This window comes from Tasmannia lanceolata, unplaced genomic scaffold (genome assembly GCF_043159265.1).
Source record: "Tasmannia lanceolata isolate RefF3 unplaced genomic scaffold, GAP_Taslan_0.1 ptg000019l, whole genome shotgun sequence".
Lineage (NCBI taxonomy): Eukaryota > Viridiplantae > Streptophyta > Magnoliopsida > Canellales > Winteraceae > Tasmannia > Tasmannia lanceolata.
In genome coordinates this window covers 14,952,501-14,969,711 of record NW_027518696.1, presented here as the reverse complement: position 1 = coordinate 14,969,711, position 17,211 = coordinate 14,952,501, and the positions used below count along the sequence as shown (strand labels likewise).

Genomic DNA, 17,211 nt, shown 5'->3' with positions numbered 1-17,211 from the left:
GAATATGTCACTTCCCAAGTGATAAAACAAATATCTTCATTCAAAAGGATTAAGACGCAAAATAGCCTTTATTCTCCTTTGAAATTCACAAATTACCCTTAACATCCTCCTTCTTTCAAAGGGCATGAACGCACGCACATTTTCTCAACAAATATAAAAGGTATTAAATTCATTAGATTAAGGTCGAATTTATTTAAATCTCAGTCACCTCATGCTGCACCAGATGTCATGAATCTAAGCCTTAGATCAATTTTTATCCAAGCGCTTAGATTAATCCACATGAAAAGACCTAAATGCCCTAGTTCTAAACCAATGAAGAGTAAGTAATCCCTTTCTAAATCACTATTAGCCATTGATTAAATGGCAATCAAGGGCAACAATTATCATGGAAAAATGACCAAAGTGCCCTGATTTTTACCGATCAAGGATCAAGATTCAAAAATCCCAAAATTGCCCTTAATTGTGTTGGGACCCGGGTAATTCACCCTAAAAGCTAGCTATTAAGGGGAGGGTGCCCAAATCCTTATAAGCCCATCCACATCCTTCTAACTTTTCTGATGTGGGATCTTTTGCTTTTGCAAGGAACCCCCAACAAATTGCATAATTTTAAAAAAAATGCAATCACTGATTAAATCAATAAACCAGCTTGAATTTGTGTGTTTAGGCACAACCATTGATCAAAATCTGATCAGTTGGATATTTTATTGAATCATCTGAAATAGCTTCCTTGATCGTGGTCTAGGCAAACTAAGGCCTAACACTTTCCTCTTTACAGGAACCCTTTAGTTTTGCATGGCTTCAACATATCAATATCCCACCCTCTCTCATTTATTTAAGGTCAAGAGGGGGTGTACTGAAATTATGCCCAAATTTCTTTAAAACTCTCTTGAAGTTTCCAGGAAAAGCAACAAGCATACCTGAACCTGCACAGATTCCACTTAACCTAATTTGTCTTGGTGTTGCTCTTGCTTTTCCAGTTGTAGTTGAGGCCTCAAGCCATCATCAAAAGCTCAAATCCTAAAAGAGGGGTGTCTAAAATGTTCAATCCATTCTGCTGTTCAAAATAAAATAAAAAAAGTTTCAATCCATGAGATTTCTGCAAGTCAGGTTAGCATTCACTGAATTTTGCTAATGTAACCCTTTTTTTTAATATAAGCATTCTTAATTAGTATTAAAAATAGTCACAAAATGATATCAGATTAGGGTTAGGGTTTTGCTAGAGTCCTGAGGTACATTGTCGGAAACCCAACCTTCTTTTGTCGCATATGGATTTGTTATTGGTGAAGCCTGATCTCAGTCTAATCTGGAAAGAACAATACTTTTCCCCAACTGCGGCGGTCCCAGTGAGTGGGCCGGGGGTTGCAAGGGGCGGGGCCCCCTGCCCGAAATTGGGAGTTCGGGGACGGTAGCTCCCGACCCGAATTTTTTGAGGTATTTTTATGATGGGCTTAGTTTTGTACTTTCATGAATTAGGGTTCTTCCCTTTATTGTAACGCGTCTCAGAACGCCATATATAGGGTGTGATATCAGGAGCCACCCGAAGAGTAATGAGGGCTTTTGTATTCTCTTTTTCAGAACAGTGGAATCGTTGGCTTGTCGCTCTGCCATGGACATAGCTCATATCATACTGGGTAAACCACATAAATCTGTGTGTTCTGCATGTGTGAATTTTCCGTTTATCTTTTGCATATCGTTACTCTGCTGCGTTGTTAATTCCTAACAAATGGATTGTTAGGGTTCCACGCAAAAGGAAAAAGTCTTACATCGGTAAAGTTGATTGGATGGGGATGGGTTACGAGAGAATGGGCACCCTCCGTCTAAAGGCTAGTTTTTATGGGCGAGTTCTACCCGGTTAGATTCCCAACAGGATTTTCTAAATACTTTTCATATTCTTCAAAGCTCACGGTAAGTAAGAGAGTAGGGGAGATTGGTCTGCTCTGGAAAATTGGATTCTAAAGGAGATTAGGACCATCCTGAACAGAAGTCCCCTCTCGACTCAATTCCTGAACGTTGTATGCTGCTTGAGTCTCTGACTAAACAGGAACGGGTGCAACTCCGGAAGAGATAAAAAAAAGACTTAAATCTCTCAACACCGGAATCAAAGAAGCTCTCAAATCCAAACGATAGCATCTCCTCAAGTAGGAAAAGAAAAAAAAAGAAAGGCAAACAAAAGACCAAAGCTCTCCTGCGTCAGTACATGGAAGATGACGAGCTTGCCACAATCCTCCACTATCGTTCGCAGCGGCTTAAAGACGCTCTCCTCGGTGGAATACAATCTCCTGATTTCGCTTCCCACCCCGTCGAAAATGAACCAAAATCTAGGAATCAAAGATCGGAAGCCAGTAACGAAAAAAAAAAACTCATCATTCTTCTCAAGTAGATGATATAGAACCCTCAACAGATGAAGACATAAAAAAATGCAGAGTTTGAACCTGAGGACTTCCAAGAGGCATAAAACATATGCGCTGAAGACAATGAAGCTGAAGTCACGGCCTTACTATTTGGTCTTCGATGGTATGAAAAGCATAATTTGGGGCCCGTTGATTGTCGAAGGCGACTCCGCGAATACAATAGCATGGGCGGGTAATAGATGTTGTGGTCCGTGGAGACTGGCATCCAAAATTGATGAGATCAGAGATCTCGTGCGAATCATTCAGCCAAGCTCGACGCTCTGGAAATTCCATGGCGGATGGTACACCTAGGAGTGAGGTTAATCGGGAAGCTACATGCTTTGCGGAGGGACACTTGTAGGTGATCCTGGGTAGATGTTTTTTCTATTACATACTGTACTAGGGTTCTCCCTTTTTGGGACATCTTGTCCCCCGGATGTAATCCTTTGGTGTGGAATAAAATTTGTTACCTGTTCTATAACGTATGGGCTCACAGCTTAGTTGGCTATTTTCTAGGAAGGAGGCCTTTCTTCCCCGCCCTAAGAGAGCATCTCTCCCGAATGTGGAAACTCAAAGGTGAACTCCAACTCTTTGCTCTAAACAATGGGGTTTTCCTGTTCAGATTCAGTAACCCAGACGACTGCTCCCCAATGCTAGAAACTACCACCCACAACTATATAGGCCGTCCTCTTCTTCTCCATAAATGGCGGCCAGAAATCTCTATCGAAAAGTTAAGTTTGACAACCAGTCCAATATGGATCAGACTCTCGAGTCTCCACCTCAAATTCTTGGCACAACTGGTTTGTGCATAATAGCCATGGATATTCAAACTACAGAAGCAACGAAGCTAAGCTACATGTGGATCTGTATCGAAGTCAAAGCTGAATCCCCTCTCCCAGACTTCATAGACATCGAAACTCCAAGTGGAAAAATTAGGCAGTCATTGAATACGATTGGAAGCCTCAGTCGTGCCCAGAATGCAAAATCTTCTGCCACATGGCAAAATCATGCCCCAGCCTTAACATGGAGAAAGAAATTGAGTCGAACATCAAAAGGTAGTGGAGGCTCATCTAAAGGAGAATCAGTGAAGAAACTGCCCAGCCAGCGAAGAAGTCACAAACATATAAGAAAGCCACCACAATCAGAAGTCCCGAAAGTATTGCCCCTCAAGCTATTAAACTGAAAAATTGCTGGTGGAGTCACCCTTCCAAGCAGGTTTTTTGGGGGAAACTAAGGGGAGAAAAGCCTCACAAGACGTATTATTGACAAACCACAACGACTCCACAAGTAAACCTTAGTAGTAGGTCTCAAAGAAGAATTGCTAAGATGCTCCCAAAGATCCCAACATGCTCCCTTCAAGCTAGCCGATTATGTAACTCAAGAAATTGAACAGTTTGAACTCTCAGGTTAGTGTTTTGTTTTTGTTTTGTTTTTGTCTATCCCGTGTTCTTAGATGCCCCCTCTCATATTTTCCTATTTAGCAAAGTTGTCTTCTATCCATTAATGTGACATCTTTCTCTTTATCTGATAAACCGGTAGGTCCCTGCCAAACCCCATCTTACCTAACAAAAAAGTCACAGATACCTTAAGATATACTGATACACTGATTTTTTTTTATAACTATAACAAAACAAAAATCCGAAAATTTTAACAAGACTAAAATATCATAGAAATCTTCATATTTTATTTTTATCATGAAATACCATAAAAACATCCCGATAAATTCGCGAAATTATTCATTATTCTAATTTTGTTCAAAAAAATTAAATATTTTTATAATTTTAATATTTTATGTTCCCAGTTTTACCTATGCCTGAAAAAAAAAACAAAAAAGGAGGATGCCAATAACACCGTGAAATGACAAAATCATCAGTCTTTCCACGACGGCATGGAGTCCATTTAGAACTGTTTTCCTAACATAAATAAATAAAATATCTCGAGATACACTCTTCCTGAGAAATTCCCGAGACAAATATTTGTAATAAAACCTATGTTTCTAGCGCCTAATTGTCCATCTCCTGTGGATATTTACACAATAATGTACAAAAAGCCAGAAAACTTACTACATAGATTAGATAAGAAGGCACATTAAAAAGAATGCCTTGATGTTGAGATTCACCTCAATTGTGGATGCCGCGTTTACAACACAACTGCAACTGTCCCTTTTACAGTTACAAACATACAAATGCACATTTCTGAAGCCTCAATATATACTTACAATTACATTAGTACAGTTGGGAGGGTTTATTAGGATCCCAGAGGAGCTCGATCGTCCGGTCCAGCCAGCATGATCTGACAATAAGAATGTAAATTCCAGTACCAATATGAATGAAGTAAAAGAACCAGTAGCAATAACAAATGCGAAACTGTGATAGATTTTTATGCAAAACATAGGGGTGCAACTTTTACCAACTTTTATGATGAAATCGGGTCGGCTTAGGGTTGATTCCAATTCACTTTTCAACAAAAGCTCAACCCGACCCGACCCAAACTGCACCCTTAGCAAAACTATTACACGCTTTTGTGGGACGTGTGAGTTTCAAAAATAAGGGATGAGGAACCTGATATGGAAACCCTGATAAACCCCAGCATGGTGCCATTTCCATTTTTGTATAGTCGGCAGATTCGTCAAGCATAATTATCAAACAAGTTTAATTGGTTCAGATAAAACTATAAAAGTAGATAGATGACGCTAACGAAATAAATACATTAAGGTTTTGTCTAGGAGATGGCAAGTCAACAAGTCAGTACAACGATAGGATCTATTGTGAGATTACAGATACATTATTAGATAAGGGTTAATTAATTCACTTAAATTAAAGACAGATGTACGAAGGAACAAGAGATACATTAAAAAAGAATCAAGTATGCCAAAAAATGAGAAATGAGTCGATCAGTGTCCCACACATCTCCATCACGATGTCCAGAGCAAATTAAAAATGACATTTTTTTAGAAATGGCAAATTCTTGTTTCAAATGCAAGACAAATCAAAAAAACAGTAAAGAGATACTTACATTACAATCGAACGCAAATCTTCGGGCAAGCATAATTGCCGCATTTCTCTCTCGCTCCGATTCGAAGGCTAATGTATAGGAAAGCCCTTTCTTCGCTTGCCAGAACAACGCCTGAGCTGCAGCATTACCACCCCCTCTAACTCCACATAGCTACGGATTACGCGAGCAAGAAAGCAATATTAGAACATAGTCGGCAATATTATAGTTCAGGAAAACAGCTATATTAGATATGAGCCGCCAATATTATTGTTCACATAGCTAAAGATTAGGCGAGCAAAACAGCTATATTAGATTTCAAACCCATGCATAATGGCATCATCGATAAGTGAAAGAAGGCTAAAAGTATCACAACGAAACTCTGTTACACACCGTACTAGACCCGGGCTAAATGAGCATAATCCAGAAATTCATAGAACATAAAAATTAAGAGCTAGGGTCTCACCAACATGGGAATGGGTGTTTTTTTATAAAGATGATGGCATGAGTATTGCTCACGGAGAGACCCTTGGCATGTCCAAATTATATAATTACTTTGATATTCAGCTTTGCTATGATTATCTACTCGATCGAGTTGATACACTAAAGGGCGGCTCAGTGCACGAGGCTCCCGCCACTGCGATGTCTGGGGAGGGCTAGATGTACGCAGCCTTACCCCTGCTTTGCAGAGAGGCTGTTTCCGTAACTCGAACGCGTGACCACCAAGTCACAATGGAGCAACCTTACCATTCTATATCTATATATATCATTTGATAGGCCCTCACATAGATAGGGTGTGCCCAAAAAATCAGCTCCTTAGGATAATCCAACTCCGTCGGCCAGAAACACAGTGGGCTCACATTGTTTGGATGATCCAAAGCATTCATTTGATAAGCCCTCACATAGATAGGGTGTGCCCAAAAAATCAGCTCCTTAGGGCAATCCAAACCCTTCGAACTGTGGAGGTAAAAAATGGACAGATTTGAGAAGGTTTATATCCGTTCATTTTAACCTTATGTTCATTTTAACCTCCACAAATCGAAGGCTTGAGATGACCCTATGGAGCTGATTTTTTGGGCATACCCTATCTGTGAGGGCCCATCAAATGAATGGTTTGCACCACCCAAACAATGTCGGCCCCCACTATATTTTAAGCAGAGGAGTAGATAACTTATCTACTCCATCAAGTAAATACACCTCTCTCTCTCTCTCTCTCTCTCTCTCTCTCTCTCTCTCTCTCTCTCTCTCTCTCTCAGGACTGCTAGATTCACAAGCACCCTTGCAAAATAAGGGGCAAAGGACACCCCTATTGGTCAAAAACCATTAAAGACGGTTATGATAGCAATTTTATGTGCCATCTTTGATGGTATTTGACCAATGGAGTAGCCCTTTGCCTCTTATTTTGCAAGGGCGCCTTCCAATGTCATAACACTGGAAGATGAGATGATGAAAAAGGAGAAAGAAAGAAAGCATGTGCAGGCACATTCATTTATATAGTCATAGGTCCCAATTGCAACAATTGGAGGCAGAATACAGGCCTTAACTGATGATCATATACTGGTGCTCATAAAGGAAACATTTGATTAACAAAGCAAAGCCAAGATTAACCCCGACTTAGGTAAAAGGATCAAGGATGAGCACTGCATATATGGCACATGCAATGTATCTATATTCGGCAACTCCCCTTTACGAAATCGGTGTACCTCAATTATCTTCATAGAACACAAGATTTGTACTTCAAGACAAATTATTACCTTCATTGAAGTGGAATAAGATTCTTTGGCCTTAGTTATCTTTCCTTTACGAAGTTTTATCCTCATCTTCCCCACATGAAACACATGAATAAAATTTGATTGAAGATCACGCCCGTTCGTCTGAGTGACAACGACCTGCCAAGCTCACAATAAACAATAAAAGGGACAAGTTATATGTAGGACTCTGAGAATCTGACAGCAATATACTAGTGTCGACTGCCAAAATGATAGCATGTACAATATCAGCCAAGAACAATATTTACTTTAACACAGTAATACAATGCATCTAAGGTGAGGTCTACCACATGAAAGGGAGGTCAATTCTCCTCAGAAATTGTAAAATCCAATAACAAAAATTAAATCTCAAATTTAGCTTCAGTTCAATAAATCGGATATCGGAACTCAGTCTCAGGGCATTGAACATCCCGATCGAGAGTTCCTCTACAGAAGTTTGTCAAAAAAGATATATAGAATAATACCCACTTGTGGGAAGGTGAGGGAATTGACAAGTTCAAAGGAACCTATACTAGAGTTAATGTCCATCTACTTCAAATTAGAGAGCAAGGGATAAAAAAATGACAATGCCATAGACCATGAAATTATATAGTATTGAAAGGAGGAAGACCATGTGCAAATTAGAAAGAAACTACTGTCGATGAATGCACTACCAGTGTCCCCTCAACTCAATATTAGTATAGAAGAAAAAAAGAGAAAGGGTTTCCAATATTGTTGCAAGTGATGAGCTGTGTTAACAGGTCTTTAGGTCTTTATTGTAATGCCCAAGGGCATACTTGTCTTTGTACTTCACTCTTTATTATTTATATTACATGAGTGAGGGGGAGAACCCTAACTCAATCTTTTCTCTCATTCTTTACTTTCTCTCTTTTCTCTACCTCTCTCAACATGGTATCAGAGCTCTAGGGCATGGATTCCTGGGGCCATTTTTTTTTTCTCTTTTCTTTTCGTTTCTTTTCTTTCCTTCTTTTTTTCCCTAATCCTAACCTTAACATCCACCTCCATCTTCTCCATCCCTAACCCTAACCATAACCCCTTGATTCTTGCTACAGTACCCGCTACAGTAAATTGCTACAGTACATCGCTACAATACATCGCTACAGTACTGCTACAGTACATCGTTATAGTACCCTCTTTTCCCCACTCTTCCTTGCCCTAATCTGATCCATCATAGTCTCTTCTTCTTCTTTTGGGTCATAGCTATGTCCTAGATTTTCTTGTTCGGCTTGATCACTATCTTCATGGTGTTGTTCTAGATTTGTACTTACATCATTGCGATGTTTGTGGCTTGGAGTTGTCTCGACTTTGTCTTTATGTTGTGAGGCTATCTCATGCCTCCCTTATGCATATGTTGTCCTCACAAAGCCGCGGTCTATTAGCTTGCTTATAGTCTTCATCCTTGTCTCTACTTGCTCGTTGTTGGTCATCTTCAGTCTTCTTCCCGGTCTCTTATGGAAGATACCCCTCATATTGAGGACCCTACAATTCGTACTCCAACTATGGCTACTAGTTCCCAGCCGCGTCAGGCTGCGTCGTCGTCTGCCTTCGGTGGATGCGTCATTCCCACCGATTACCACTTCCCGTCTTGATGGATCCAACTATTTGACTTGGAAGATTGCTGTGGAGACATATCTGAAAGCCCGACGAAAGATTTATATTATCCGTCGTGATCCCCCTCCTGAGACTGACCCTACCTTTGATGATTGGGATGTAGATGATGCCCTTGTTCGTACACTTCTATGGCAGAGTATGACCCCTGCCATTGCTAGCACCATGATGGATCTCCCTACTGCCAAAAAGGTATGGGAGCACACTGCGGCATTATATTCTGGTGAGAGGAATGTCGCCCGTCTCTGCGACACTTATTCGAGATGGATGGGTCACAGGCGTGGTGATTCAACAGTCCATGATTACTACAGACAGTTTGTCTCCTATTGCCAGCAGCTAGATGCTCTTATGCCTCTCACCACTGATCTTACCACAGCAGCCAGACAGCGGGATCAGCTCCGTGTTGTTCATTTCCTTGAGGGTCTTGGACCAGAGTTCACTTATCTTCGACAGCACATCCTTGGGTCTGGTACTGTACCCACTCTTCAAGAGGTATTTTTACGAGCTCAGCAGTGTGCACTTGGCATTACTGTTCCTACTCCCGTGGATGTCTCGACTACTGCTGCTTATGGAGCCGCTGACCGCCCTCCCCGAGGAGAAGGCATTTTTGGTCGCGGTCGTGGTCGCGATACTAGTCGAGGTGGACATGGCGGCGGCCGAGAGGATGGCCGTGGAGGTCGAGCTCGGCCCTATTGTACTCATTGTAGGCGTGAGGGTCACTATCACGAGACATGCTTTGATCTCCATCCTGAGCTGCGTCACACTCCATATCCTCGTCAGGGCCGTACTGCACATCTTGCCCTTCCAGATTCGTTTGCTCCTATTGACAGCCCCTCACAGACACCACTGGCTACTCCGACCGATCAGATGGTCGTCTCTCGTGCCGACCATGATGAGCTACAGCGTTTCAGGTCTCCCAGCCGCCCTCCTGCTGTTGGTCTTGTTCAGCCAGGTAGTTCTCCTGCTTCGTTCCTCTCTAATTCTAGCTCCTGGATTATTGATTCGGGAGCATCTCATCACATGACAGGTACCCAGTCGTCTTTACATGATTTTCATCATATTGTTTCACGTTCTATTACTCTTGCTGATGGGAGTACCTCTCCTATCACTAGTGTTGGCAGTTGTTCCCCTTCACCAAGCATTACATTATCATCTGTGCTCTGTGTCCCCAAGTCACATTTTAGTTTACTTTCTATTAGTCAATTAACAAAGCATCTTCATTGTTCTATCTCATTTTTTCCTTCATATTGTCTTTTTCAGGATCTCTCGACTGGGAGGACGATTGGCTCGAGCCGTGAGGTGGATGGCCTTTATCGTCTCGACTGCACTCCGTCCCATCCGATTCTACATGGCTCGGTCGATGCATACCAGTGGCACTGTCGTCTAGGTCACCCGTCTATGGAGCGTTTACGCAGGATTCCCTTCGTTCCTTCTTCATCTGTTAGGTCTTTTCAGTGTGAGGCCTGTGAACTTGGGAAGCATCATCGTGTTCCATTTTCCTCTAGGACTGTTAGTCGGGCTTCACACCCTTTTGCTCTTGTTCATTCTGATGTATGGGGTCCTGCGAGGACTACTCTTTATTTGGATTTCGCTATTTTGTGGTCTTTATTGATGACTATTCACGTATGACATGGACTTATTTAATAAAAGATCGTTCTAAAGTTTTTTCTGTGTTTCGTGATTTCTATGCTGAAGTTAGTAATCAATTCTCATGTGTTATCCAATGTCTTCGCACTGACAATGCAAAGGAATATTTCTCTTACTCAAATGGTTTTCAGGAATTCCTCTCTTCGCGAGGCATTCTTCATCAGTCCTCATGTGCTCATACCTCTCAAGCAGAATGGAGTGGCTGAGAGGAAGCTTCGCTCCTTGTTAGATGGGGCCCGGACGCTACTCTTTCAGATGCGGGTCCCTAAGACCTATTGGGCTGATGCTGTACTCACAGCATGCTACCTGGCGAATAGGCTTCCCTCTTCGGTCCTTGGTGGCACCTCTCCGTTCTCGATTCTCCGTCCTACCTTTGCCCCTTTCCCTCTTACACCTCGAGTTTTTGGCTGTCTCTGTTTTGTCCACGTTCTTGGGTCAGGATTAGATAAGTTGGATCCTCGGGCCGAACGGTGTATCTTTCTAGGTTACTCTCGGACCCAAAAGGGTTATCGTTGCTACAGCCCTCACCTGCGACGATCCTTTGTCTCGGCGGATGTTACATTCTTTGAGACTCAGTCATTTTTTAGTCTGTCCATCTCGTTGGATCCCTCCCCCTCTACACTTCAGGAGAATTCCTCGCATACTCCTGTTCTTCCTCTTCCGGTTCTTCCTGATCTCATCCCTGTTTCTACACCTCCGGTGTCCAGTTCCTCCCCTAGAATTGATTCTACTGTTATGCCGACGTCAGCGCCTTGTGCAGCCCCTCTACCTCCACCATTGAAGCAGTATCAGCGTCGGACCAAATTTGTTGCTCATTCAGCCCCGCCCGAGCCATCATCATCTCAGCCGGAGATCCCCACTTCTGAGGTACATTCTGACTCTCCCATTGCCTCTCACACTCAGTCTCGCAGTACTGCTCATCCCATTTCCTCTTTTGTGTCTTATGACTTTCTCACCCCTGTATTTCGTAGTTTTGTTCCGTCTTTGTCCTCTATTTCTCTACCTAAGACTCTACAGGAGGCACTTGATCATCAAGGCTGGCGGGCGGCTATGGATCTTGAGATGCAGGCCCTTCAGGCCAATCAGACATGGGATTTGGTCCCTCTACCATATGGTGTTCGCCCTGTTGGTTGTCGTTGGGTTTATGCAGTCAAGCACCTTCCTGATGGCACAGTTGAGCGCCTTAAGGCTCGACTTGTTGCCAAAGGGTACACGCAGACATATGGAATTGATTATGGCGAGACTTTTTCACCGGTTGCGAAAATTCCCTCTGTCCGTGTCCTGCTATCACTTGCTGTGAACCATGGCTGGCATCTTCATCAGTTGGATGTAAAGAATGCCTTTCTTCATGGTGATTTGGAGGAAGAGGTCTATATGGAGCAACCTCCTGGATATGTTGCTCAAGGGGAGAGATCTTCTTTTGTTTGCCGTTTGAGGAAATCTATTTATGGTCTCAAACAATCTCCGAGAGCCTGGTTTGGGAAGTTCAGTGCTACACTTATTCGCTTTGGCATGAAGCAGTGCGCAGTTGATCACTCCGTCTTCAGTTTTTAGTCTCAGGCTGGTTGTGTTCTGTTGATAGTATATGTCGATGATATCATTATCACTGGTAGCAATACAGGTGGCATTCAGAGGCTCAAATCCTTCCTTCAGACAGAGTTCTCTACTAAGGATTTGGGTCGTCTTCGGTATTTTCTGGGCATTGAGGTTGCCTATTCGACTAGGGGTATCTACCTCTCACAGAGGAAGTATGTTCTGGATCTTCTTGATGAGACAGGTTGTTTGGGAGTCAAGCCTGCCTCAACTCCTATGGACCAGAATATGAAATTACTCCCTGTGGAGGGAGTCCTATTAGAAGATCCAGGGCGATACAGACGGTTAGTTGGTAAGTTCATTTATCTTACTGTTACACGTCCAGATATTACCTTTGCAGTTAGCGTTGTTAGCCAACATATGAGCTCACCTCGCACTTCACACTGGGCTGTTGTACTTCAGATATTGAGATATCTGAAGAGTTCGCCAAGTAAAAGGTTGTTAATTCAGAGGCATGGGCACCAGAGAATTGAAGGATACACTGATGCAGACTGGGCAGGATCTCCAGCTGATAGGCGGTCTACTACAGGATATTGCACCTTTATTGGAGGTAATCTTGTTTCATGGAGAAGTAAGAAACAAGATGTCGTGTCCAAATCCAGTGCCGAGGCAGAATATAGAGCTATGTCTCCTACGAGTGGGAAACTCATGTGGCTACGTTCCTTACTTTCAGAGATTGGATTTCCTCCTTCTTCTCCAGCTCAGTTATACTGTGACAACAAATCCGCCATTTATATTGCCACGAATCCAGTCTTCCATGAGATGACCAAACATATTGAAGTGGATTGTCATTTCATTAGAGATTTGATTCAGCAAGGCTACATATCTCCCGTGTTTACCAGAACTACAGGTCAATTAGCAGACATGTTCACGAAGCCTCTAAGTAGAGCTAAGTTAGTTGATATTTGTAACAAGCTAGGAATGTTAGATATCTACATTCCAGCTCGAGGGGGAGTGTTAACAGGTCTTTAGGTCTTTATTGTAATGCCCAAGGGCATACTTGTCTTTGTACTTCACTCTTTATTATTTATATTACATGAGTGAGGGGGAGAACCCTAACTCAATCTTTTCTCTCACTCTTTACTTTCTCTCTTTTCTCTACCTCTCTCCACAAGCTGGACTGGCTTATTCTTGATATATTTATTTGCGTGAATTTCATTGGGTTAATGAAACCAGTTTTTCAATAAATGATGAAGGGAAATGATAAATCTGCCCCTTTTCTTCACATGGGACAGCCAACTCCAATGTACGATGCAATCAGGCTCTTGAATCCTTCTCATGTGAAGTAAATCAGACCCTCTGTGTATGATGCAATCAGGTCTTGAATCCTTCTCATTTGAAGTAAATCAGGCCCTCTGCAATCATTGTAATAATCCAACATCGGAAGCGGAGAGAGAAATTTCCTGGGCTATATGTGTAGACCCCCACCTTCCCTGTGTAGACGCGTTTTCTGCGGACAAACAAAACCGGGGAGGGCTGCGGCCTAGAACCGGACAATATCTGCACCGTGCGGTGCCGGGGCGTTACAATAATAGATACACCAGAGGTGGCTGTCCCGAGTAAAAAAAAGGGGGGAAAGGGGATATATCACTTCCCATGATAAAACAAGCATGTCAGAACAATTAGTGCTACCTTCACACATGCAACAACATTATTAGTGACAAAATTGAACAATTTATTCAAGTACAAACAAATTATCTATATTCTTAGATATGTCAAATTGTCCAAACCATAAATAAAAAATTAAAAGCACTTTCAAAATCATTAGTTAAAAATTAAAAATACTCTTCTAACATTGTCAGTTCAATCCTCATACACAATTATTCATCTAGTCTTCTTCCATTCCTTATAATCTTCAGCAAATGAATTTGAATAAAATGACATGTAATATTTTGACAACCTTTGTCCTTTAACACTTTTCTTCCATATTTGGTTAATTGTTGCTTGGTTCAAACTTGGTTCTCTTCCACCACAATAACAAACTCATCCATCTTGTGTTTTCTTTCACTATCCATGTATTCTTTTCTTAGGCTATTTATCTTGTTAATAGAAGTCAGGTCACCCAACATCACTCATACCACTGTCTAAAAACTTCTTTAGTCTATCACTTGACTTGCTCAAGTCAACTCAATTTTACCATGGTTGAGTTCTCTTCCAAGTCGTTTGGCCCTATCAAGTCGATCAAAAACTCTCTTGACTTGTTTGAGTAACGAAAATTGATAGAGTTATCATCTGAGTCCATGTATGGCCATATTGAGTCAATCAAAAACTCTTTTGGCTAACTTGAGTTAGTGAAAAATTGACAGCGTGAATTATTGACTCGCCAGAGTTAACTCAGCTTTACCTTGGTCGACGCTCCCTTCAGAGATTGAGTATCTCGGAAATTGATACGTAATATCATTTTTTTATGTTTCTCATCTAGACATGGCCTTCGTTGGGTAGATCATTGGTTCATTCTTACTATTATCATTTAGCTCATCATTCTGGTTCTCTTCCCGCTCGAATATCCTAGTGTTCCCCTGCCCCTCGTAGGGTTATGGCTTTTTGTTAGACTACGTGATGTAACAAGACTTAGAATGGATCTTCTTCGTGAGTCATAGGATCATTGTGGATCACTGTGTCTTATGTTTAGAAGATGTAGAGTCTATTGACCACATGTTGCTCCATCGCAGTTTAGGTGTAAGATTTGGTATTTCATCTTAGAGCTCCTCGGAATGAGTTGGGTTCTACCTGGAAATATTGGAGATCAATTTGAGTCTTTGGCTTTCGTACTGGGGCAATCTCGAGGTAGAACTCAATGGAGCCTATTTCTTGTTGTAGCGCTTTGGAAGGTCTAAAAGGAAAGAAACAAGAGTCTTTAAAGGTGTTTCTAAAGGTATTCAACATTCAAAGGCAAATCTTCTCAATTGGTGCTCATTGGGCTAGACTCTTCTATGCATCCATGGGATTTCTGAGACTAATATTCACGGATCTTGGGAGGAAATCTGTGTGACCAAATGCAGACAAGAGCACCCTGCCCAAGGTGGGGCCCTCCCAGATTTTGGAAGCTTAAATTTGATGGGTCGAGTCATGGTAATCCGGACTCAAATTGTATTGGGTCCCTTCTTAGGAGCTCCGAGAATGAGTTTAGCGGGGCTTTCTCTAGTCCCATCAGAGAGAATGATTCTAATGAGGCAGGACTCCAGGAGCCCCAGAGCTTCTTAGTGGAATTTGGCTTGTTAATCAGCATTTACTTGATCATTTCATTAATAACGAAGACTGTCTCAACGTGGTTAGGTGGATGAGAAATGGGCATGTTATTTGTGGAGATTTAGATGCAATTGACGAAATTTTTTAGCGATTGATGGTAAAGATGTTGAGATTCAACATGTTCGGCACTCAGCTACTAGCAATGTCGATCCTCTTGCTTGGTTTGGAGTTAATAGAGATGTGTTTATATGTTATGACGTTCGATTATCTCCCTTCCTGAGGAGATTTGCTTCATTGGTAAATGGTACTTTTGTTGGTGTTGTTCTTTATGTTGCTCCTTTTTTTGTCTAGATGCTTTAGATCTTCTTGGTCTTGCTATTACCTCTCTTTTGATTAATGATAATATCACCATTCCAAAAAAAAAAAAATATGGGAGCATATTACGCTTGGCCAGGACTCAGGATAAACTCATGAATCACCATGTTGCACCACCTAAGATTATTATCTTAGATAAGTTTAAGTCATGAATCATGAGATCTAATTTTACTAAGAGTTAACTACAATAATTAATTCTCACAAGTTAAGGCAATATTATCACCACGAAAGCTAATTACCAATACTTGTCAAAAATGAAAAGATGGGTTATGGCAATATTATCACTGCAAAAGCTAACTACCAATACGTGTCAAAAATGAAAAGAAAACTCACATTGAACTCAATGTCAGGTTTCCTCACGAGCGCCTCTACATAGCTTCCCAATCCAGCAGCTGTTAAAGATTATTGTGTCAGGATAGATTTAGCTAGTTTCAGGGCAATAAGAATAGAGATTTGGATAATATTAAGTAATGTCATGACATGAAAATAATAAAAATCATGAACAGCTAAGTTTCATACACATAGCTGAGAAGTTCAAGTGATGCTTCCTAGTTTCTAATACTTTAAGCTAAGCCATGTTATACGGATTCTTATGAATGGGCGAAGTATCCGTGTCCGAAACATGTTGGCTTCCCATAGTTCAGGATTTTTTTCGACACTTCTAGATCTCTTTTATCTGTTTTTTTTTTTTTCTGAATATTGCTACCACAACTTTACGATTACCACATGCTTTCGGTGTTATCCATCCTAATAGTAATTTCCAATATGGAAATAAAATATTATATTTAATCTTATTCAAAAAATATTATATGTACTTAACCTATTTAAAATTTTAATATTTTTTTTTGAAAAGTAAAATTTTAATATATTACTTGTTATAACCATTTTATCAGGTAAAAAAAATAAAATTTGAGAAAAAATTAAAATAGTTTGGCTAATCCATGAATTTTTCTTTTTGAGGCTTACAGAATCTAATAATGTCTGTGTCAGATTCCGACAAGCGTACCCATACTGATGCAACATAGATAATAAGTAAATACATATGATTTGTGGGCACGGACACGAGTGTCGCGCGTCGACACGGACACAGAGTGTCGGACACGGCAAACCCCAAACTTTCGAAACGGGGACACGGCTAAAATAGAAAGTATATGTAATCATGATTTGTGGATATGGATTCGTGTGTCCAGTTTTGACATGGATACGAGTTGTCCAAATGAGGTAAACACAATATTCAATAAAATACAGAATGCCACACTTGACACGATACAAAAACATGTCCACACACCCACATTAAGTCTAACACTTCCAGCAATACAAGTAAGTGTCCAAAGGAGTGTGGACATGCGTGTCGTGTCGGACACGGCAGGACACGTGAGTCGGCAATAAATTCAAGTGTCGGCCAAATCATATAGGTAAATACCAAAGGTCCTGAAAATTGGAATCGAATCGTAAATTGTAACAGGGTTCGAATCATATCAAATAATAAATTGGATCTTAAATCATAAGATTTTTTAGATTTATATATAAAAATGAGAAAAAAATTAAAAAATATAAAAAATAAGAATAAGAATAAAATGAGTAATTATTTAATTTTCATTCAAAACTATTAAATTAAATAAAAAATTTCATGATTAGTGTGGCTGGTA

At 40.9% G+C, this 17,211-nt stretch overlaps 1 protein-coding gene across 1 annotated transcript in view; it reads right to left on the bottom strand.

The window, feature by feature from the left end:
• Positions 1-4,431: 4,431 nt before the first annotated feature.
• Positions 4,432-17,211, bottom strand: part of SCAB1 (plectin-like protein) — a 36,102-nt gene continuing 23,322 nt past the window's right edge. Inside the window, exons 10-13 of the mRNA XM_077362805.1 lie at positions 15,896-15,954; positions 7,136-7,270; positions 5,406-5,555; positions 4,432-4,682 (exon numbers count right to left, since the gene is read on the bottom strand). Of these exons, the coding sequence (XP_077218920.1) occupies positions 4,638-4,682; positions 5,406-5,555; positions 7,136-7,270; positions 15,896-15,954 (389 nt within the window). The 3' untranslated portion in view covers positions 4,432-4,637. The remainder of the gene's footprint in view (positions 4,683-5,405; positions 5,556-7,135; positions 7,271-15,895; positions 15,955-17,211) is intronic.